The sequence below is a fragment of the Lissotriton helveticus genome, chromosome 3_1 (assembly GCF_964261635.1).
Source record: "Lissotriton helveticus chromosome 3_1, aLisHel1.1, whole genome shotgun sequence".
Lineage (NCBI taxonomy): Eukaryota > Metazoa > Chordata > Amphibia > Caudata > Salamandridae > Lissotriton > Lissotriton helveticus.
The window spans coordinates 431791596-431816259 of NC_136061.1; the positions used below are offsets into that span (position 1 = coordinate 431791596).

Consider the following 24664-nt stretch of genomic DNA (forward strand, 5'->3'; position numbering starts at 1 on the left):
TGAATTAGCTTGGACCTCTCTAGAAAAAAGATATAAAATATATGAAATCCCAAAAAGTTCCAAATTATTTTTCAAAAAGGCCCTATCATCAAGCAACGGAATACAGCAATTTTTATCATACTGAGATGCTTTTCTGATAAACAACTGACATCCGAATGAATTTATTAAAATATGTTAATTATCGTAGCTAATCATAGAAATATTTGAGTACAGGTCTGTTTTTTGTCATTGCATGCTGTCACCACAAGGCTATTTGAAACCTAGCTTCCAGAAACCCAGCTGCTGCTTTGCAAATGCTGTATTGTTATAGTGCTAGCCTTTTCTTTAATTCTAATAGACTTTTCAATTTCTGATGCGTGCTGTCCTTGGCAGGTAATCTTTATTTAGGACTTGCTTGGGACCACAGATCTTAAGTCTTTGGGTACTAAATATCTAAAGTTACAGGGAGCCTTCAGTTATCCTGAGGCAATCTCTCTGTTCTCGACTTTTGTAAGGAATTGTTCCTCCGAACCCCCTGCTGGGGCTAGGCAGTAGAACCTGCCAGTCAGGGCTCGAGTCGGGGTACCACGCGGGGGGACGGCGTCCCCCTCAATTATTTTACTGGGTGGACACCATCCCCCCTGCCAAAAAGCTGGACTTCACTCTTTGGCCTCTCTGGGACGAGGTGCTCGGAGCTCACAGCACGCTGCTCACGCGCTGACTTCTGAGATGCAATCGCATCTAAGGGGTGAGCGAGAGGAGGCAATGAGCCCAATGGTGCAAGCCACCTTTCATGACTTCACTTCCTGTCGTTACGTCACTTCCAGTGACAGCATCCCCCCACTTCTTTTTTTAGGACTCGTGTCCTGCTGCCAGTGCTTAATTTGTAAAAGACAGAGTGTCAGTGCCCAAAGCTATGCTCCGGCAGTGCTATCAAAAACCTGCATGCAGAATACCAAGACTGCGTAGTGTTGAATTCAACTCAGGCATCTTTAGTCCAATGCCAGACACTGCTGCCCTTTATCTTACTTTTGCAGTCCCTGCTTACCCCTTTGTGCCTGTTTCCGTCTTTCTCTTCCTTGTTCTTTCCTTTTGTGTGTTTCTCTCTCTTTTGCTCAAGGTTAATATCAGATGAGGAGAATAAGTGCTGTTCCCCCAAAACTGAATGCCTGAGGGCTTCACCGACTCAAATTAAGGACCAGCACTTTCTCTCAGTACCGCGTCTAACCTGCGTCCAAAATGCAAGCATTGCCTTTGGGAAGATTAAACTATGGACCTTAGGCCCTTGACCTAGCAGCTAATCCTCGTAAGAAGTGCAAAAAGTCCTCAGGTTGTGGAAGCTTCATACTGTGTGTTCTCAGGGCACGCAACACCCTCATAGGCACATGCACTTTTAGGTGACAATATAGTGCCTAATAAAAATTCTATACCAGTGATTCCTCTTGCTTACTATTACTTATAATAGTTTATTAAAATTTATAAAAAGATATAACTGGAATACCTGTAAGAATGATTATGTAGAGAAGTCAGACTATTATAAAATCTATTGTACTTGTTAAGAAATATTCAAGCAGAGCGTACTTGTATTAGCGTAATCACAAAAGAGATAAGTGCATCCCCTTATTTAATCATTTGATATTTTTATTTGAAAAAGGCATTAAATGAATTCCTTACAAAGGCTAGTTTTTGTACAGAAAACGATTTGTTCAGTCTTTTTTTCACCTTTCTAAAGTCAACATAGCCCTTGGTGCAATACCCACATAAACATGGTTAAGATTTTTCCTGTAGTCAATAGGCATTGAATTAATAATTCATTTGTTGCAAGTGGCCACCCTTATAATGCATTGATGCAGAGAATCTCCAGGAAATACTTCCTTCCCTCGGCCACAAATTGGATAACTTTTCAAATTCGGTATTGCTGTAAAACAGGTAGTTTGGACGACCCTCTAGATGAGGTCTTTATTTCCATATTTGCATTCAAAGCAAGGACTCTTAAATAAAGAGACCCACTACCCAGTCTTCAAATCTACTTAGCACAACTTCATTGCAAAATAGGGTCATATATACCAGTGGTGCAAAAGGTGCAGTGGCACTGGGGCACAGAGTGTGAGGGGACATCTGCACTTCAATCATGGCTGTCTTTCACTACTGTTACTCCTGGTAGTGAAGTCATCCAATCAAAAGGAGGGTAAGCAGGCTTTGCTCCAGGGGAGGCAGAAACAAAAGAAGAGACAGGAAAGCAATCCAATAAGAAGCAAGCACATGAGAGTGGCATGAAAGCCGACCGGTAGAAAGCAATGAGCTGGTTCTAAGCACAATGTAAGTTTTTGATATGGTTTACAGGAGGTCTTTTTAAATCTGACCGATTAATGCTAATAAAGGAATGGAAGAAAAACAAATGAGGTGGGGAAATGGGGAACAGAGAAAGGGGTGAACAATACAATGCTAATGGTAAGGAGATGTTAGAAGCAATACAAATGAAACTAAACGTTGAGAAATCAGTTTTCAAAATAAAAAACCCTATGAGGCACGCTATTTTAATTAAAGACACATATTTGTATTTTGTCAAGACAATCCTTTATGTTGATAGGTTCCCTCACACAAACCATTCCAGTGATTTCCTGTCACACACAGTTATACAGATATCAGCTTTAAAAGTTGTGAGTTCAGCCAAAAAGGTTGAGCCACTTGACAAGTGTAAGACGGCCAGCTACCACCCCAGTCATTGGACATGTATATCTTTCTCTAACTCTTCCACATTTCTGTCATACCATCTGAGTGCACTACTCTTCAGTATTATACTTTTGTTTCCCAAAGGTTACCTCTCACCAATTACTCCTCTACACATATAACATGGTATTGTAGGTGGCGACATTCCTTTCTATCCGAATAGTGGATGCTTGCACCGAAGTTCTCACCACCTAATTCGTAAACTAGGTGGAAAGTAGATAATTCTGAGGACCTCGAAGGTTGATCTGATGCTTTCTCTACATTCTTAAATTCCAAAGCTTTAGATTCCCAAAGCTTGATTATACCCAGGGTCTATCTTCTCTCACTCTGATCTCCACTTATTCTGTTAACCAGGTTCTGGAGCCTTCTATGCCTGATTACATTTCACTGTTGTCAAATTGATCATGTATACCTGAGTTACTTAAAGATGAATTTCCCCCAAAACACAGAACAGTCTTGATCCACCTATCCCCACGAGTACTCTATTTTCCTCGTATTGTTTACCATAATATTACTGGCTGAGGACATTCAACTTCCTGGAAGACACATTTGTGATTTCTAGGATTTGAGATACCGGCACCAGTAATATTTCATGAGAGCAAACTTGGAATGTCTTACCTTTGTAAATGGCCAAATCGGAGGCGGTTTTTTTGGTACACTGGGTAGCCATTACTATTCATATTAGATTTTCTCTCTTCTCCTGAAAAACATCTACTACTCCCCTTGTAATCATCTGGACCGCCAACTCTACATCATGTCTATGCTATTCATGGCTGAGACACTTTCAGCCAATTCTCAAATGTAATGAGGCTGCCATGATTTTAAAACTAGATTTTGTTGCCATGTCTTGGTTGTACCACCGAACGGGCGACATAATAATAATTCTTAGTTTACATTCTACCTTTATAAGTGTTGTACATTACAAATGGTAAATATACCGACCTCTGAAGGATGGATGGCTGAGTTGGCTCTGTTGGGTTTCAAGCTTGTGACCATAGATGTCCGCCATGAGAATTTTGCTTCCTGATGAGTCTTTTGGTTTTGCGTGCATTGCATCAGTTGTCATTTTCTCATTCTTGCTTAACTGAGCCTTTTTTATTGTTTCGACAAAATGAGTCCTGCAAAACCTGAGATCATGTATCCTCAAAATGTTCAGTGTACATATCAGACATATCCTTAGACTAAGGGGATATATCATTTCCTTTAGTCTGTTACATCTTTGTTATTTAGTACCGCGATATTAATGAAATTACCCAACACCTTTGTTATTCAGTACAGCAATATTAATAAAATTACCCTTCGATGCTGTGTACTTATTACCCAACGTTACAGGAATATGTGAATCATCTTAAGATTTCTGGAACTATTAAGTAGTAGATCCTATTTGTTTCTAGATCTTACCAGGACCAAGCATTTGGGGGTGAACACATAATTGCATATCTGCCTTCTCATAAGTTCTGCCATGCACCAAATATTAGTTTTTCTTTAGCAAAAGGTAGTTGATGTACCTGTGATATTATTTTAATTTGAATCTGAGTCTACGCTGTACTGTAATCGAGGCTGGACTTGGAACCAAAAACAGCCTTGGAAAAAATTTTCTCATCTCTCTCACTCCTTTTCTCTCGTGCCTGCGGTAATTATCTGTGGGAGCCGGAGAAGTGACAGAGGCACCAGAAGCTGCCTTTGGCTTTTCAAACCCGACTCCAATGCCTCCAGCCCACCGGGGAAATGCCCAGTGGAAGAATCAGACTGTCCACTCCTGGCATTATACCCCTGCTGCCTGTTTTGATGGGCTTTCTTGTTTGCACTGTCAACTTATTTTCTTTCATTCTAGCCAGTCTCATTTCATTCACAGTTATCTGTAACCACTTTGTCGCCTGTACTTCGGACAGCTGTCAGCAATGTCCCACTCATCCAGTCTCATCCATACAGAGTTAAACAAAGCTTGCTTTCAGTGGTTGTTTACTCGAGCTCCTACTGTGTTTAATATAAATCTAATTTCAGCTTCCTCTGGGATTTGATGGCAGTATTTCCCCTTTCCTTCCCACCCACCGTTATAGTGTCGTTTGCACAGAGAAGGATGCCCTCTGTGTCTGCTTTTGCTTTCAGGCCTGGTCCATTGGGATGCTGTGGTTCATTTGGTAACTCAAGTGTCTGAGGCCAGAGGGACTCCTCCATATGGGCAACCTTTAAAGGTGCCCTATCCTTGAGAGAATGTATGAGCATCTGATGCTCCAACGTCCATTAAGACGTGCTCACATTAGGCAAATCTGCATGTGTGTAATTAGCAGGCTCCATGCAATTACCAGAATGATCGAAACGCTTCCGGACCACTGCAGATTCAAGGCCACGTGGAGCATTAGGAACATTACAGAGATGCTCACACACGCCGCAAACTCTTTCAAGATGCTTTTCATTCTTTGTAATGTGCATTCTATGCCTCAAAAACACTGCCATATGATATCATTTCCTGGGGCATAGCATCAAAAGTGTCTAGAGCTTTACACAAGCTCAATGATAGTCTCAAATTATAATCTTTCTTGTCAATTTCTTATTATCCCAATTGCCCAAAATCAGCATGAAAAGTCCTTTCCATATCCATGTTTGACTGTCTTTACCCGCAGCAGCCCATGCCATAGACTAGTAGGGGAGTACAAGTCATCAAGGTATCAGGAGGTTGGGGAGCAGCTGCGTCTTTCCTCTTCTCTAATGCCCTACACTTTGCTTGTCTTGCACCTATTCCATGTGTCCCTTTTTATTTTCCTCCTAAATTTTTTAACGTTTTGTCCACTCTGCTTCTGCCTTCTCCTTATCTCTTCCTCCTTTCTATAAGGCCTTAAGTAGACATAAAGGACATACTAATGTAAGGTGGGTCATTTTTTATGCCACCATTCCCCCATCTCGTTGTTTTAACACATGTATTTAATTATTATTTGAATTCCTTATGTTTTTGGCACTGTAGAATATGTGGACTTTGTTCTACTGATTCAGGTGTGGGATCTAAGTAGGAAATGTATCATTTTGTAAAGAATAAGATTTGAGTACCGTCTTCACTATTCTCAAATGGGCATAAGCTTTCCCACAAGGAAACAAAGTGCAATACAAAACTTCTTTTTGAGTGGCAACACACAACTTCTGCTCAATCAAACGCTGTAGTCGGGGGCACCAACATGTGAGTGGAGTCTAAGCCCTCACCCTGTAGTACTTCTGAAAGCTCTTTTTCTGTTAATCACATAGGTAATGTCAGAGCTGCTCTGTCAAGCCAGCCCTGAAAATCAGGGTGTTGTTTTTGGGACACTTGCTCAGTTTTTGTGTTGTCAAAGTCTGCAAATTGGAATTGTGTGCACAATGTGCACTCACTTATATCTACATTCCACAGAAACTGTCATTAACAGGTGTGTAATTAGTGATGAAAATTGTGCCTACTTTTAATCGCGTCCTTGAGCATATTGGTATGTGAGAGTGCATTATGTTATGTGGTGTTATGATAGGCACTGTTAGGGAAGGGTGGGTTAAGTTAGTAAACCTGTTTAGGCTAGAACTCAGTGCATAATTTGCAAATAAATAAAGAAATTAAATAAGTGCAGGAGTCCAAAGTCTAATGATGAAAACTAAGTCCTGAACAGTAATAACTCTGAACAGTTCCTGACAGACCACTGATACTGACTGGCAAGTGGGTTCTGGGCAGGGTATAAGGGACTGCTGGAGACGTCGGTCGAGAAGCTGTCTGTTCCAAGAGGACCCTATTCATGCAGCATGGCGCTCCACGGAACCGTGAACCGGCCATACGGTGCTTTCTGTTACCTTCTAAGTATGGTGCCCTCAAAATTATCTCAAATTCTGTGTTTGTCAGATCCAGTAATTTATATGTATCATGGGTAATTTACAAATTTGAAGTTTAATATGTAGCCCACCACAAATCTAGAAATTTAAAAAAGGCCACCACTATAATCAAAAATTCCCTCTCTTCCGGTACCCTGGGACTGAGCGTACAATATCAGAGACTAGGGTACTTCGTCCCTAAATTTGTAGCTTCCCCTCTGTCAGGGCAGCATCGGGCCATCTTTTGAGATAATGTTGTGTTAACTGCCAGAAATTATCATCAGGATACTTATTGTGTACTTGGTGCTGGTAAGATAGTTCAGTGGGTTTGTACAGATTCTTCAAAGAGATTCAAAGATTGCATATAACTTTATGGACATTAGTTAAGATCTGTGGTGAAAAATCAGTCTTTCCTATGTACAAATCTGTTAAAGTGACTACTATGATTTGGAGAATAGGACACATTCTACTCAGTGTGCTATAAAGCAACTATAGAACAAGCATTAAAAAAGTAAATAGGTCAGGGGTTAATATACTGGCACATGTAGCATAAGCACACTAAATGAAAAGAAACAAAAGATTGTCTGTTTTGAAGGCTCATTTCTTTTTGTTCCCATGTCAAAGGTCGGACAGCAAACCAGGCTCAAATTAAGTGGCTCAAAAATAGAACTCCTAGTCCCACGTCAAGGACAATGCGTTAAAACATTAATTTTCCAAACTTTACTTATTTTTTCCCCAACAAATAAACATGGCGTTCTCATAAGCATTAATGATGCATGGATAAAACATAGAGCAAGTTTATGCAGGTAATCAAATTTGCTTTAGTTTGTTCACAGACCTGATTACCTGATCACCTTAAAAAGATTGACAACCTGTGCCTACCCCAACTTTTTTGGCAAGCCTATTTGTGGTATCTCCCTCTTCTGTTTTCCCCCCGGCGACTCTGCGTGTGATGGTGCTGCTCGCGGTGACATCATTTAGAATGTCACCGCGACCAGCATTCCAAGGCGAGCGCCGGGGACACTCTGAAGGCGACAAGAGTTCGAGAGGCTGTGGCTGAGGTCACAGGATTTTGTATCCTGAATAAATACTTCTTTGGTATTCACTTCTTTTAGTACGGAGTCATATTTGGGTGAATGCTACACTGGCGACGAGGGTTAAAGCCTCTTGTGACCTCAACACGCCCAGAAGAGCGCAGCCGTCGGAAAGGAAGTTATAAGGACGGCAGCTGACTCGAGTATCCCGGTCAAGGCAGCGGGCTGAGGTGTTGCTGGCTGCGATGCGGAGAGCCGGCAGAGTGTGAAGCGCCTCAAGGAAGGGAGGCGTGCCCGCTTGAAGGAAGGCTGAGGGATTGTCGATGCCCGGGGAAGGGCGGGCGACTGACACCCTGAAAGAGAGGTACGCCTGCTGTCACCCTGCGCTTGCAATCTACGTTTATGTGGCGAAGTCCAGCATCGGAAGCTGACGAGGGGAGGTATCTCTCGTTCATGTCGGAGCCTGCCAGCGGCTATTTACAGCGCGACGGAGCTTCAATTGAAGGCAAGTGCCAGGCGCGTAGTCTCCCAGCCCTTCGCCAGAGACTTTCTCCGCGCGCTATTTTCTTCAACTTCAGGGCAGCGTGGTGTGCTGACACCTTAGGGGTGTTTCAAGACTGTCCTCCCTTGATCTGTCCTCCCTCCTCAGGGCAGCGCGGGAAGAGCTAATTAGTGGCGATGTATTGCGGAACCCCCTACTGCATCGGAGGACGAGGTACAGCGTGTGGGGCTGCTGTTAGATGTTGACTAGCCAGCGCTGCGAGAGTGTAAAGAGTCTTTGGGCGACCTCATATGTCGTGTGCTGGTACACCTAGAGGCCTCTAGGAGCGCGACGTGGGAGGAGATAGGAGCCAGGAACGCAGTGGGACTGTACACCTCATCCAGTAGATCCAGCCACGTTTTTTTTTGAATTACCGTGTGTTTGAACTGGCAGTGCGGCGTGGGAAGTGGAAGCCAGCTACATTTTAATGTGGGTGTGGCGTAGTGGTGCGCACCGCAGGAAAGTAAACAGTACACTGTCTTCATTGTGAAACTACGGTACTGGAATCAACAAGGGTGACTTGCATGAAGATGTAGGTGCCCTACCAGTGGGTTATCATTGAATTGCCCTGCATTTCGAAGGATAGCTGACTATTATGACCCAAGGTGCACTATCAGTGGGTTATCTGTGTATTACCCTGCATTTTTGAAGGATAGCTGACTATTTTACCCACGTTGGAGCAGTTGTAAAGGGTGTGCACATTGGGGAAATTTTATCCTTTTTGGGAGTGCCTGACAGTCTGCACCTAGAAAGCATAACTATTTTGAAATATTTTGTGTGAAGCATTGTATTTTCAAGGGGCAGGTTATAGTGCATGTTTGGAGGGTGAAGTTTATCCCTGTCCATTGTAAAGCAAGCATGCAAAATGTGACCCCTCCACCCTTTTTCTTGACCAGTCCGGGTGACCCCATCATTTTGTGGAAAAAATGGAAAAAGGTATTCCTGAATTACGCTACTGTGTGTGGGCCCAACCTAGGACTAGAAAGGAAGGTTGCATTGCTGGCCTATTACCTGGGCGCAGAGGGAGAGGAAGTCCTAGACCATCTCCCAGATTTAGGAGCACAAGAGGCAAGGGGTCTGAATGATTTTGAAGTTAGCCTAAAGAAGTTAGACTTGCACTACCTCCCTAAGACCAGTACAATCATGGAGAGGTATCATTTCGGTAAGAGGGCACAAAAGGATGGGGAATCTATAGAAGATTTTGTGTCTGAATTGAGGAAGTTAGCTGCAACGTGCAAGTTTGGGGGAGCGAGCGAGGAGAGAATTAGGGACCAGTTTGTTTTGACTTGCAGGATGGAGCGGGTGCGTGAAGAGTTATGGCTTAAGGATGACCCGCCGTTGAGAGAAGTTCTCATCATAGCCAAGCAGGTAGAGCACATGTTGCAGTGCGTAAGGGAAATTAAACAAGATGCAGGGGAGAAAAAGAACGACGACAAGACCAATGTCAGTGAGGTAGTGTCCGAATGTGAGACTGTGTCTGTAGTTAAGGGTCAGAAGGTAGTGGGCAAGGAACAGAAGGAAGGCAGGCTGGGTGGATCTTTCAAGGGTACCTGTTACAGGTGTGGCAAACAAGGGCACCTTGCCAACGACAAGGAGTGTCCCGCCCTCAGATTCGCATGTAGCAAGTGCGGTAAGAAAGGCCATTTCAAACAATACTGCAAGAGTGGGCAGGGCGCTAGTAGACAGGGTAGAGACAGGACGAATGTGGTGTGCGACGAGTTTGTGGTGCAAGTGAAAGAGCTGAAGGCACCTGGTCCTGGAAACCAAATGTGTGCAGAAGTTACAGCACATGTGGAGGAAGATCAAGTTGATAGTCCTAAAGACACCATAAAAGTAGGGGAGGTTGACCTAGAGGCATTGTTTGACTCCTGTTCTAGAATTACAATTATCAATGCCAAGGAGTTCTCACGTGTGTCCAAAGGAAAGATAATTTTGAAGAGGTTGGACCTGAGGCCAGGAGGGTATGCGGGGCGTCCCATCTCCATGAAAGGATACTTTCTGTGTAAAATTGAGTACAGAAACAGGTCTACTGTGTCTAAAGTATATGTATCCACTGTAGGGGACAACATTTTGGGGTGGCGTGCTCAGAAGGGTTTGGGGGTGTATCTCAATCCCAACAGCAATCCCCAGATATTGGTACAAGAGATACAGGAATGTGAGTCTGACATCACTAAAGAGTTTGAGGAGGTGTTCAGAGAAGGTCTTGGGTGTTTGAAGAACTACTGTCATAAAATAAAATTGAAGACGAATGCCAAGCCTGTTGTAGCGAAAGTTAGGAGACTCCCTATATCCATTCAGGAGGAGGTCAGATCCGAATTGGAGAAACTGTGTAAGGCTGGGGTGATCGAGCCTGTGGAAGCGACCGAATGGTTGGCGCCCATTGTGGCAGCGAAGAAGAAGGATGGGTCAGTCCGGCTCTGCATTGACTTGAGGGCACTCAATAAAGAGGTTGTTGTTGACCGATACCCCTTGCCGAACATCAACCAAATGATGAGCATGTTAGAGGGGGCAAAGGTGTTTTCCACCCTCGATCTCACCTCAGCCTATTTCCAGGTAAAACTTCACGAAGAGTCTCAGGAACTCACTGCTTTTGTGACACCCATGGGCGCTTACAAATTCAAAAGGATGCCTTTCGGCCTGGTCTCGGCGGCTGCCGTATTCCAAAGAATCATGGGCAACATCCTGAAAGGCATCCCAGGCGTCATGTGTTACCAGGATGACGTGTTGGTCTTCGCTAGGAACCAGATTGAGCATGATGAGAGACTGAGATGTGTGCTGAGGAGGTTTTTGTCCCAAGGCCTTACCGTGAAGAAGAACAAATGTGTTTTTAGTTGTGCCGAGTTGGATTTCCTGGGTCACAAGATAACGACAGAAGGCATACGTCCCAAGGCCGAACTGCAAGACACCATTGTAAATCTGTCACCTCCCAGAAGCAAGGACGAGATCAAATCATTCATGGGGATGTTAGAGTTCTATGGAAAGTTCATAAGAAATTTAGCAGGCAGGACTTATGCCATTAGGCTATTACTAAAAAAGGAGAGTGAATTCAAATGGTGCCAGGAATGCCAGAGTGAGTTCGAGGATGTAAGGAGAGCTCTTGCCGAAGCCCCTAGTTTGAAGTCGTACCTGCCCGGCCGGGCCACGATCCTCACCACTGACGCAAGTGCAAAAGGGTTGGGGGCCGTCCTCACCCAGAAAAGCGTGGAAGGAGAGGAAACTGTAGCCTTTGCCTCAAGGTCGCTCCAGAAATCTGAGAACAACTACTCAGTCATCGAAAAAGAAGCGTTAGCGGTAGCCTGGGCAGTAGGAAAATTCAGAGATTTCCTGTGGGGTACGCAGTTCACCCTCCGCACCGACCACAAACCGTTGGTTGAAGTGTTCAGCAAAAAAGGTTTGGACGCCATCTCCAATAGGATAAGGCGTTGGGTGGTCAGCCTCCAGGAGTACACATTCAATGTCGAATATGTCCCAGGAACTCAAAACTTTGCAGCTGACTGTTTGTCCAGGCTCGTCAATGATGTAGAGACAAGTGAAATGCGAGGGAAGTCAGATGAAGATGAAGAAGGGTACATGGTTGAAAAGGTCTGCACCATCCAGAGGGCTTTGGGTGAAGAAACGTGGAGGAAGGCACAGGAAGAGGACAAGACTATGGAGGAAGTTTGCAGAAGAGTGAAGGATGGATGGAAGCATGGCGACAAACGAGATGAAGAACTACGGCCCTTCCAGGCCGTCAAAGACGAGTTAACCATTGTCGACGGGTGTCTGTTCAGGGGAACCAGGCTCGTGCCGCCAGCTACAGTGAGAGGCAACCTGATCGAGATAGCTCATGAAGGGCACCTGGGCATCACCAAAACCAAGCAAAGACTCAGGGAGAGCTACTGGTGGCCGAACATGGACCTGGTCACCGAAAGGAGAATCAGGGAGTGCATCCCGTGTTGCAATAGCGACAAGGTCCTGAGGCAACAGACGCCACCCATGGTGTGTAGGCCGATTCCGTCAGGACCCTGGGACGAGTTGGCGTTAGACATCGTAGGCCCGTTGTCTGGGGAGCTGCGGACACCTTACATCTTGGTGCTTGTAGACTTGTATTCTCGGTGGCCAGAGATAAAACTTGTCAGTGAAGTCACGACAAAGACTGTCATTAGCTTCTTACAGGAAGTGTTTATCCGAGAGGGGCTTCCCAGCAATATCCTCACTGACAACGGTGTGCAATTATGCTCGAAAGAGATGGAAGACTTCCTAGGAGAAAGAGGCATCAGACACAAGCGTTGCGCATTGTATCACCCGGAAACCAATGGCATGGTCGAACGTTTTAACAAAACCATCAAGGAAAGCATCCAGCTGGCCAAAGCCAGCGGCATAAGTTGGAAAGAAGAGGTGTGGAGGCGGCTAGAGGCATACAGATTCACGCTGCATCAGACGACGGGCGTCACCCCGTTCGAATTGCTCCGTGCAAGGACACCCAACACTAAACTTACCCCAGGGTGGATGGGGTGGCACAAGGGGTGGTCGGACCATACCAGGGAAAAGGATAGTCTGAGGAAACAAGAACAGGCCATGAAAGTGAGGAAAGAAAGTTACGACCAACGTAAGGCCACGCGGGAGGTTGAGTTCAGAGTAGGCGACAATATCAAAATCAAAGCTCCCACAGGGAAGGCAAGCTGGTCAGAGTACAGCAGCCCCACCAAAATCACCAAACTCTTCAAGAATGCGGTCAAAACTCAAGAAGGGAAAATATGGAACCTAGGGAGAGTGGTTAGGCACCACCCCCCAGTAGATGTCACTGAAGGTGCAAGGGAGGGGGAGAGTGGTCCAAGACAGGATGGTGGTTGCGCCATCAGGAGGCCGTCGTGTGTCCCTCACCCAGGCCACAGGCCCAACACGAGAGTGACAAGGCCTCCCAGGCACTTTGACCAATATGTAATGATGTGACTGTTGCCATTCTGCCTATTGCAAGTGTTTTCCTGTTTCTGTTTCCTGCTCATTGTTTTATCTAATGTTTTACAATTTCTGCAGGGAAGGGGGATGTGTGGTATCTCCCTCTTCTGTTTCCCCCCCGGCGCCTCTGCGTGTGATGGTGCTGCTCGCGGTGACATCATTTAGAATGTCACCGCGACCAGCATTCCAAGGCGAGCGCCGGGGACACTCTGAAGGCGACAAGAGTTCGAGAGGCTGTGGCTGAGGTCACAGGATTTTGTATCCTGAATAAATACTTCTTTGGTATTCACTTCTTTTAGTACGGAGTCATATTTGGGTGAATGCTACACTATTCCTATCAAAACCTAAGTACGTAAGCTCAGAGTGTTATTAAATGCTCACGAGAGCCTGAACTGAAAATAGAAGCAGCAGTAAAAGGTTCTTTCCACCAATTCAAACTCTTATGTAAAACCCTGCCTTTCAACCTACTCTCATTTTCCCAATGATAGTGATGATTCTGGTTAACTCAAATTATGGTAACGCCTGGTGCTTAAGGCTACTAGCCAACCAAATTAAAGGCTACATTGGTGCACAATGAAGCATGAAGACACATCTTTTGTCTAAAAACCCACGAACATCTGGCGTTCCACCTGAAAAGCATGAACTGTCTGACTGTAAAAGATTATCTTGCTCACTTTCATATACCCTGAGGCCGCAAGACCCACATGCATGCAAAAGGACAATACAGTCAATACAGTCCGAAACTAAACTTATACTTCGCAGAAGAGTGTCTCCTGGTCACCTCCAAAACCAAATGCCAAAATAGGCTGACCAACGTTTGTCAGTGAGAGCCTCACAACTCTGAAACAGTCTACACAGGGAACTCCACCATGTCCAATTGATGATGCAGTTAAAAACAAACTCAAGGCACACCTGTTCTAACCCCCTACATTCATCCACCAAGTATGCTGCTGATTGTTGCTGTCTAAGATGCCTTGCACGCGCTAACTGAACTCTCTCATGGTATCCGGGGCCATTCATCCATAGTACACACAGACTGGGTCCTGACCACAGTGACCATAACCTGACCCTTCTTAATGCATGCCGTTCCTCGCCAATGGCAAGTTTATGTAACCGAAATCAAGCAGATTGCCAATAATCAATTGAAACCTCTTTTACTATATATATACAGAGTACATACTTGAGCACCTAGAAGCAATTGAGGTCAGTTTTGTGAGCGATACACACTAAACATTAAGGTAAAAAAAATGCTATCATTTATGACCTCACCTACATCACATCTGACACCACCAATAAAGCATTAATTCATGACACTGATGACGTTATGTATGACATCCCCCCCACACAAACTGTAGAAGTGTGCATTATAAATGCTGGTACCATAACAATGACGTTTCATTTAACGCTGCGAATTTCAATGACGTTTTCCACCACATGACGTTTGACACTCCCAATGGCTACTGCACTGGATACAACAGTGAGGGCACGTTTGTAGCACTCTGGCAGTCTGCCATTTCAATGTCCAAGCTACGGATTGCACGAGCAAAGGCGCGGTCTACGGCGCCAAAGTCAAGTTTTCGTGATACCCATGGTGTCAACAATGGATGTTCCAAATGGTAATCGCTGCCCTTCACGTTTACGGCACGTTCATGAAAGCACTCAAGTACGAACACTCAGTATCTGCAGTCTGCTGCTGGCCCATGCCTCCTTCAGTCCTCTTGATGCATAAAACCTGATCCCGGGTAATGTATAACTTTCTACATGACACTTTAGGTACACATGCTGAAGTCATTACCATTTGAAGCTCCCAGACCCCCTTCAGCTGCTCACCATCAGAAGGATTGCTGTAAAATATGATTGAGCTATTTCAGTTTCTTAAGTTTTGGTTCTGTCTTTACTGCTATTAATTTCCTTGGATCTTGTGTGCTGGTGAATGAGTGTGCTTAAGTGGGTTCACCTGGTTGCTGTGATGTGAGGTCAATTCAGCTCCTCTTGGGGGTTGTATGAAGCATTATAGACAAAGACCATACTAACTCGGTATCTCTGTATGCAAAGGTCACTGTCGCCATGTGTGTTTGTACTCACTGTACCTTATTGGGTTCATTGTGGACCGGATGTCTCACTAATCAATGCTGTGGTGTTGTACTCTTTACGAGTGTGTGTGTGGACTCCTGTTGCTTTACTGAGCCCTTTTATCCAGCACCGTGGCATAGTAAACCTCTCAACTCTACATCAAAGCACTTTCTGCATTTTATGACACTCTCAATGCATAATCTGTAAAGCACATTAGATTTCTGCTGGCTACCCCCTGCATGCTACTGAAAGGTATATGTACTCTACAGGCACATTTACAACATCCGATTGCCTGTTTACATGGGCTTAAGGAATGGTTTTGTGTGGTCTTTTTCCATGTCCCTCAGGACTTTCACTCAATAAAGTGGAATTTGCTTTGGATTTGGAGAAAAGTAGACCGAGTCAATCTCTCCTTTTAAGCTCTGATTCGCACAGGAAACATGCAAGAGCTCTAGGAGGCATAACCACTTTACCTTCCACAGATAGAAATTGTCAATTGACCTGGACAGAGACATTTTAGAATCTTCTTGCTCTAAATATGGATGGTAGAGAAACCGAATTTCACAAAAATGCTTTCAAAGTGTTCTTTTGGTGGTACATGACTCCTGCTGGTCTTTGATTCAGTACATACTGGAGAAGAAGTCCAGATCCAGGCATGCACTAACCCATTGACCATCTGCACAAATTAAGCACTTAACCAACAAATTAATCTTGCATCTCTTATTGACGAGACATCTGACTTTGCTGCAGGGCTGGAAGCTGTCATGGTCACTTCCTTTAGTATGTGATGGGCTACGGCTTAGAATGCGGTGAAATCGGGGACTCTTAAAAATAAAATAGAAAATGTAAGTAAGGTATAGAATCCCCAAATATGGAGGGATCCCCTCTGGCCCTAAAGTCATACCAAATCCGAACCTTCTGAATGATGTTCAAGTTCAAGTTCAGGAATTTATATAGCGCACTACTCACCCAGAGGGTCTCAAGGCGCTTGGGGGGGGGAGGGGGATTATTATTTATCGAATAGCCAGGTTTTAAGTTCTTTTCTGAAGAAGATGTGGTTCTGTGTAAGGCGGAGGTGAGTGGGGAGTGAGTTCCAGGTCTTGGCCGCCATCGTGGATCTTTGGATACGCGGAACTGCGGCGAGGCCTTGATTGGAGGATCTTAGTTGGCGGGTGGGTGTGTAGAAGGATAGTCGAGTGTTGAGGCATTCGGGCCCTAGTTTGTAGAGGGCCTTGTGTGCGTGGGTGAGGAGACGGAATGTTATTCTCTTGTTGACGGGAAGCCAGTGGAGGTCTTTCAGGTGGTCGGTAATGTGGTCTTGGCGAGGGATGTCCAAAATGAGTCTCGCTGATGCGTTTTGGATGCGTTGGAGTTTTTTCAGTGATTTGGCTGTAATTCCGGTGTAGAGGGTGTTTCCGTAGTCAAGTCCACTCGTAACCAGTGCGTGGGTGACAGTCTTTCTTGTTTCGGCGGGGATCCAATGGAAGATTTTTTTGAGCATACGAAGTACGTTGAAGCAGGAGGATGAGACGGCGTTGACTTGTTTGGTCATCGAGAGTGAGGAGTCAAGGATGAAGCCAAGGTTACGTGCGTGGTCTGTGGGTATGGGTGCTGAGCCCAGATCCGAAGGCCACCATGAGTCGTCCCAGGCAGAGGGGGATGAGCCTAGGATGAGCACTTCCGTTTTGTCTGAGTTAAGTTTTAGGCGGCTGTTTTTCATCCATACGGCTACTTCTTTGATGCCTTCGTGAAGATTCCTTTTGGCGGTGTTGGCGTCTTTGGTGAGGGAAAGGATCAGCTGTGTGTCGTCAGCGTAGGAGATGATGTTAAGGTTGTGTTGACGCGCGATGGAGGCGAGTGGACTCATGTAAACGTTGAAGAGGGTGGGACTGAGTGATGATCCTTGTGGTACACCGCAGATGACTTCGGTGGCTTCTGATTTGAACGGGGGAAGTTGGACTTTCTGAGTTCTTCCAGCTAGGAACGAGATGATCCAGTCCAAGGCTTTTTCTTTTATCCCGATGTTGCTGAGGCGTTGTATGAGGGTGCTGTGACAGACAGTGTCGAAGGCGACGGAGAGGTCGAGAAGAATGAGGGCCACTGTTTCTCCGTTGTCCAGTAGTGTTCGGATGTCGTCTGTTGCTGCGATGAGGGCGGTTTCGGTGCTGTGTTTGGCTCAAAAGCCGGACTGTGAGGGATCGAGAGAGTTGTTGGATTCGAGGAAGGTGGCGAGTTGGTTATTGACGGCTTTCTCAATGACTTTGGCCGGGAATGGGAGAAGGGATATGGGGCGGTAGTTTTTAAGTTCGGAGGGGTCAGCAGTTGGTTTCTTCAGGAGGGCGCTGACTTCGGCATGTTTCCAGCTTTCTGGGAAGGTAGCAGAGTTGAAGGAGCAGTTGATGATATCACGGAGATGGGGTGCGATGATGGAGTCAGCTTTGTTGAAGATGTGGTGGGGGCATGGGTCGGTTGGCGAGCCAGAATGGATGGAGTTCATAAGGCGGATGGTGTCTTCAGTGGTGATTGGGTTCCAGGTGCTGAGGTTGTTAGAGGGCGGTTTGGGTTCTGAGTGGGGTGGAGAGGATTGTTCGTTGGAACTGTTTTCGAAAGTGTTATGTATGTCTGCAATTTTGTTGTAGAAGAAGGAGGATAATGAATCGCAGAGGTCTTGGGAGGGAGTGATGTCGTTTGAGGCTGCGGTGGGGTTGGTGAATTCTTTGACGATGTTGAAAAGTTCCTTGCTGTTATGGGCGTTGTTGTCGAGTCGGTTCTTGAATGCTGATTTCTTGGTGGATCGAATCAGCTGGTGGTGTTTGCGGGTGGCTGCCTTGAGGGTGGTCATGTTGTCAGTGGTTGGGTTTTTTCTCCATGTTTTTTCGAGAGTACGGCATTGCTTCTTGGATTTTTTAAGGTCATTGTTGAACCAGGGGGCCTTTTTGCTGTTTTGTTTGGTGTGATGGTTTTTCAAGGGTGCTAATTCGTCAGCGCTGTGAGTGATCCATTGTTTGAATTTGATGGCCGCTTGGTTTGGGTCCGAAGAGAGGGCGGGTGGGTTTGGGTTGAGCGATGTGAGGAGTTGGTCGGTGGTGATTTTGTTCCATTTTCTTCGGGGAATAGGTTGTGGGGGGTTGTGGGTCGAGGTGGTTTTGTAGCTGAAGTGAACACAACTGTGGTCCGTCCAATGGAGAGCAGTGGTGTGATCAAAGGTGATGTGTTTGCTGGAGGTGAAGATTGGGTCGAGCGTATGTCCGGCTAAATAGGTGGGGGTGTCAACAAGTTGTTTGAGGCCGAGATTGGCCAGGTTGTCAAGAAGGGTGGTGGTGTTGCTGTCATTCTTCTTTTCCAGGTGGAAGTTGATGTCTCCTAGTAGAATGTAGTTCTCGGAGGCGAGGGCATGTGGATTGATGAAGTCAGTGATGTCTTCGCTGAATTGTTTGATAATTGTCTTGAAACACATAGAGAATTGGACGCTGTTGGTCGGCTGCATACATGTTTTCTTACATATATGTACAGATCATATAAGCATATCCATTTCAACAAACACTGGGAGGTTTCCCATTTGTACCTTAAAAACTAATAATGTTTATAAGAAAATATTTACTAAAGAGTCAGGCGGGTAATCGCACACAACAATAGGTGTACAGCAGCTTGGATAGATATACAAAGTATGCCAGTCAGTGGGTGCCGGCATAGTTCGCTGGTGGCGGGGCGGGTGCGTGCATGTGGGGTGGTTCGCGTGGGGGATCCTGAAAGGGGGGGTTAAACGGAGCGCAATTAAAAAATATGTAATAAAAACACTTCGCTTGGCGTGTAGGACCCTAAGTCTCTGCTCCTGCTCTCCTCGTCAGACCTAGGCACAGGAGGCACAGCCCGGCTACCCCGACGAATCACAACGCTGCAGTGCAGCGTTGTGATTGGTTTTGAGCATCCTGGTTCGACGCTCAACCAGGGAATGGGGACCTGGGCTTGTTCTTCACGCTGCTATAATGCAGCGGGCATGGCGAATGGATAAAGTGCGCATGACTGGTTTAGGCGGCCCGAGAGGGCCGACCAAACAGTCATTGCGCACTTAGGAGTGAGCAAACCACTCCTCCTCTGCCCAGGGTAGAGAACAGAGCAGCCCCGCCCACCTCCAAACAGCAGGAAACATAAAATTATATTATCATTCTATGTATCCTTTAATTTGTGGTGCACTGCTTAAAAGCAGTGGGGTGACGCTCCTCCGCCATAGCCGAAGATCCGCCCCTAATGATAGTGGAACCGGTTTCCGCAGAGGTTGTTAAGTAGGCAATGGCAACGTAAAACACAGCACTTGCTGGTCCCTTATGGTGGGTGATCGCAGGTCAGTCACTCCCCCCGCTCTTTCACAGTTAAAATGAATATGTTTAAAAATGCAAAAGTCTTAACATTTCATCATTAGGTGGAGCGCAACCTTAATTCCGCTTCCTTGCCTCGGCCAATTAAGACACTCGGATGAATGCGCGTGAAATGTCCAGAGATGTGTGGTTGCCGAGTGTGTTACTACTCTTTGTATCCTATGCTCAAAGAATATTTCAGGTGATAAAAATGCTCTTTAAGCCTAGCTGCAATTAAAGTTGTCTGATATATATTTTTTCTTTTTCTCGTTCCCAGAAGTCTTACAAAAACAGTAAAGATTGCTGGGGAAGGCGGACCACTAGGGATCCACGTGGTGCCCTACTACTCATCTCTCAGTGGAAGGTAATGTGAAGACCCTCCTAGTGGGAATGCACCAGAGAAAGCCACTGTGTCCCATGCTAGGGTTCTGCAACTTTGGCCCTTGACATCTACACAGCTACAGCACACGTCTCAATTATGCAAATGTCCTCCGTTAAGCTCCATCGTCGTAGAATGTTTGTTCTATAATTTTTGAATTTGGTTAACCCACTGCTCAGTATGCAGAAAAATAAATGCCAGCACTCACCATTTTTGTCATGAGGCTGACGGAACAACATACTGCCCAGCTGATGGGAGGGCCCTTAAATGAAGGAGCGTGGCACAGAATGTGTGTTGCCATGCCACAAATGTGGTTGTCTTAGGGGCATAGCTATTTTATATAAATATGACATTTCAGTATTTTAACACAAACGACTACAAATACAACTTTACAGTTTCAAATAGAATCATAGGAAACTGGTAAAACATGATCCATTCATTGAATTACATATAAAACAACACATTTCTTCCTTTCACGTTCTTTTTTTTTAAAGTTTGATTTATTGAAGAAATAAAAGGCCATAGAGGGGAAAGGGGAGGAAAGGGATGAAACAGGATAAGGCAATAATATACATCATAAGGGGAGGACAGTAGCAAATATGAAATTTACAAAAGAGAAATAATTAATATAAGAAAATCGCATAAAAGGCATGTACAGCAAGCATGATAACTTATAGAAACAAATTAAAAAAAAGAAGTAAAAAGCAGATACATATTAGAATAACATTGTATAATAAAATTGAAGAAAAAGGCAATAGGGAAATCAAGGTGGTTTGCGTACCTCAACTGAATCAGGAGCTAGTGGGGTGACTACGGGAGCAGAGGAGGAGAGATAATTCACCAAAGGAAGCCAAATAAGGTCTCGTTTAATTGCTAGGGAGATGGGGGAGACATAGTTAGTGTCTAAACGATGATGAAAACAGACTGCATTCCACCAGGAGTGATAGGTAATATGTGCAGCTTGTTTCCAATTGGACGTAATCGTGTTGAAAGCAACAGCTATCAAAAGGTCAAGGAGTAAGTAGTGATGTTGAGATTGAGGGAGATCTGGGGAAAGAGAACCTAGAAAAATAAGAGAGGGGGAGAAGGGGACCTGAAATTGGAAGATTCTTTGTATTTGAGTCCAAACTAAATGCCAAAACTTGGAAACATGGGGGCAGTCAAACAACATGTGTTTTAGATCCACAGAGGGACAGGGACAAGATCAACAAGTAGGAGGAGTGTCTGGGGAAAAATGTGATAAAGCAAGAGGAGTAAATAAAATTCTATTGTAAATAAAATTAAGAGTTTGGGTGGAATAAGCAGCTCTAGAGGTCTTATGAAGTTTAGCCCAAATGTTGTCCCATAGAAGAACCGACCAATCTTGAGAGAGATCAGATTCCCATGCGAGTTCGATTTTGGTTTTTGATCTATCAGTCGTATATCGAAAGAGTTATAAAGGGAAGACGCAGAGGGAGAGGAGTCCAATAGTGAGGAAGTAGATTTGTGAGCTGGAGGAATGTCGTTGGAAGATGGTAATGATTGGAGGTAAAGAGTGAGGGCATGATAAAGCAAATCATATTGTAATCTAGCTCTAGAAGGTAAAGAGAATGAAGATTGAAGTTCTGAGAAGGAAAGAGGAGTATTGTCAGAAAGAAGTTGAGAGATCCAACGTAAACCACAAGAATGCCAGGTTTTCCAATAAAAGGTACGGTTGCGCATCTTAAGTTGTGAGTTACAGCAGATAGGCTGTGCATGGGTGGAAGAAAGGGAAGGATAAGACGAAGATAAGAAAGGACGAAGAAGTTTATGAGAATGAGAGATGATGGGAGTATGAAGGCAAATTAGGTTGGATGTAAAGGATAAAATTTAATGAAACTCGAAAGGAGAAATAGAGGAGGATTCCATGTTTAGCCAAATGGGAGGATGAAAAGGAAGATCAGTGGAGAGCCAGCGAATTGATTGTTTGAGAGAAAAAGCTCGATGATATTCTCTAAAGTCGGGAAAACGAACACCAGCCTGAGCCTTATCCCTTCGTAAAGAGGCAAGAGCTATACGAGGACGTTTACCGTTCCATAGGAATTTTAATAATAAAGAGTCAATTTTTTTAAAGTAAGAAATCGGAATGCGCAGTGGTATCATAGAAATAGTATAAAGAAGAAGAGGAGAAAGCATCATTTTTATAGAATTGAGACGACCCCACCAGGACAGAAAGAGTGGGTGCCAACGTGTAATAGCTGCTTCCATCTTCTTAGAAATATAATCAAAATTAAATTTGAGAGTGTCGGATAAGAGAGGAGCAAACCAAACACCTAGATATTTAATCTTAGACGGTTGCCAGGAGAAGCCAGATTGGGAAAAAAGATGTTTCTGACAAAGAGGATTCAAAGGGAGGATTTCACATTTATCCGCGTTTAGGCTGTAACCAGATACGGCAGAAAAGGAAGAAACTTGCTGAAGAAAAGAAGGAAGAGAGGAGAGAGGGTTGAGGCAGTAAAAAAGGATGTCATCAGCGTATACCGAAAGTTTAACCTGATGAGAGCCAAAGTGAAAACCAGATATCGTATCATCTTGACGAATTTTGGTAAGAAAGGGTTCTAAGGCTAAAACAAATAATAAAGGGGATAATGGGCAACCCTGGCGAACACCTCTGTGAAGAGAGAAATAGTCTGAGGTCATACCGTTAACAAAAATGGAAGCTTTGGGGTTTGAATATAGTAATGAGATAATAGAAATTAATTTGGGAGGGAAGCCAGTCCAAAGGAGAGCCTGGAACATAAAGTCCCATCCAATCCTGTTGAAAGCTTTCTCCGCATCTAGGAAGATAGCGGCGAAAGGAAGATCCAAAGAAGAAGCTCTGCTAAGAATATTAAAGAAGACTCGAGAATTATATGAGGAGAGACGGCCCTTGATAAAACCCGATTGCTCAGGGCCGAGTAGATCAGGCAGGAGGGGATCCATTCGCAGAGCTAAAATCTTAGCTAGTATCTTATAGTCGGTATTAACCAGAGAGATCGGGCGATAATTCTTGCATAAGGAATGATCCTTGTCTTCCTTAGGGATTAAGCAAATTAAGGCCTGTTGAAAGGAACCACTCGAGGAACCGGAGGCAAGAAAAGATTGGAATAAGAGTAAGAGCTTTGGTAGGAGAAGAGAAGCAAAATGACTATAAAATTCGATAGTGAATCCATCAGGACCAGGAGCTTTACCATGACACAGTTTAGAAACAGCGTGGGAAAGTTCAGAAAGTGAAATGTCTAAGTCCAAGGAAGTAAAATCAACATGGGACGCTGGAGGAGAAGGAAGGAAGGGAGTGGAAGTAAGAAAGAAGGTCTGTTGAAGTTGGGACGTGTTCCGGAGTATAGAGGGTTTTGTAAAAATCGACAAACTCGTGAAGAATATCCTTATCTTTAAAACGAGATTCACCGGAGGAAGTTTTGTTAGATTCAATTTAGGTACGTTCCTTCCTAATTTTTAAGTAGTTAGCAAGAAGTTTCCCCATTTTGTTTCTACCACCATAATAACGAGAATTACATTTTAATAGGAGGTTGGAAGCAGCATCGGTCGTGAATTTGTTGAAGGAAATTTTGGCATCAATAAGTACTTTAAGAGAAGCTTCCGATTTGGAAGAGTGATATGCGAGTTCTAAGCGTTTAATGTCAGTAAGGATTTGAGCCGATTTGGCCTCTTTGAGTCTTTTCCCTCGAGCTACAAAATTAATGATAAAACCCCTAGAGGCTGCTTTGAAGGAGTCCCAAACCATAACAAAGGAAGAGTCAGGGGTTTGATTAAGAAGGAAGAATTCAGAGGCAAAGGTAGAAAATTCCGAACAAAAAATGGGGTCAAGGAGTAAGATGTTGTTGAATCTCCATCCGCCGGAGTGGGGAGAGAAGGGAAGGAGATACATGTCAGCTAGGACAGGGGCGTGATCCGAAATTAAAATGGAGCCAATTTCGGAACGTACGGCATGTTGGGACAGAGATTTACTGAGGAAAATATGATCAATACGGGATTGGGATTGGTGGGGAGGGGAGAAAAATCTATACTCTCTGAGGTCAGGATTACAAAGTCTCCAGATATCAACTAAAGCGTTATTCTGAGTAGTTTTGATAAATTGAGAGTGCATTCTAGACGGTACAAACTTGACTTTTGATTGACGGTCAAGGAAGGGGTCCATAATTTGATTGCAATCACCACCAAAAAGAATGTAATCACCAGAGAGGGAGACTAGTTTGTCAGAAACAGAGGGCCAAAAGGATTTATCAATTCTGGTAGGAGCATACACATTAAAAAGAATAAGAGGAATATTATCTATAAGCACTTTGACAATAACCCAACGGCCATAAACATCACATTCATGAGAAAATGAAGAAATATTTAACTTTTTGTGTAACAAAATCAAAACACCATTTTTCTTGTCAACAGTTGGTGAGCAAAAAACATGACCCACCCAACAACGTTTAAGCTTTAAGGCCTCTGCCTCCGAGAGATGAGACTCCTGGAGGAGGGCAACATCCGTTTTAAGTCTGGCTAAGTGTGATAACACCCGTTGCCTTTTAATTGGATTATTTAATCCTTTAACATTCCAAGTTTTAACACGGAATGGAACGGCAAAAGAAAACAACCAGCGGTAACATGCTCGCTAAATGCGAAGAAAAAGAAAAACAAGGAAAAATGCAAAATCATTGTTGAGGAAAAAGAGGAGAAAATAAGAGAAGGAGGAAGAGTAGAAGAGGGAGAAAGAGAGGAAAGAAGAAAGGGGAAAAAATACTGAACCAGAAAGAAGAGATAAGAAAGAAGGTGGTAGAAGGATAAAAGGGGAAGAGACAGAAAA

At 44.3% G+C, this 24664-nt stretch overlaps 1 protein-coding gene across 1 annotated transcript in view; it reads left to right on the top strand.

Annotated features, from left to right (window-relative positions):
- PARD3B (par-3 family cell polarity regulator beta) overlaps positions 1–24664 on the top strand; it is a 2182026-nt gene that overhangs the window by 896300 nt on the left and 1261062 nt on the right. Inside the window, exon 6 of the mRNA XM_078680290.1 lies at positions 19750–19836. Within this exon, the coding sequence (XP_078536416.1) occupies positions 19750–19836 (87 nt within the window). The remainder of the gene's footprint in view (positions 1–19749; positions 19837–24664) is intronic.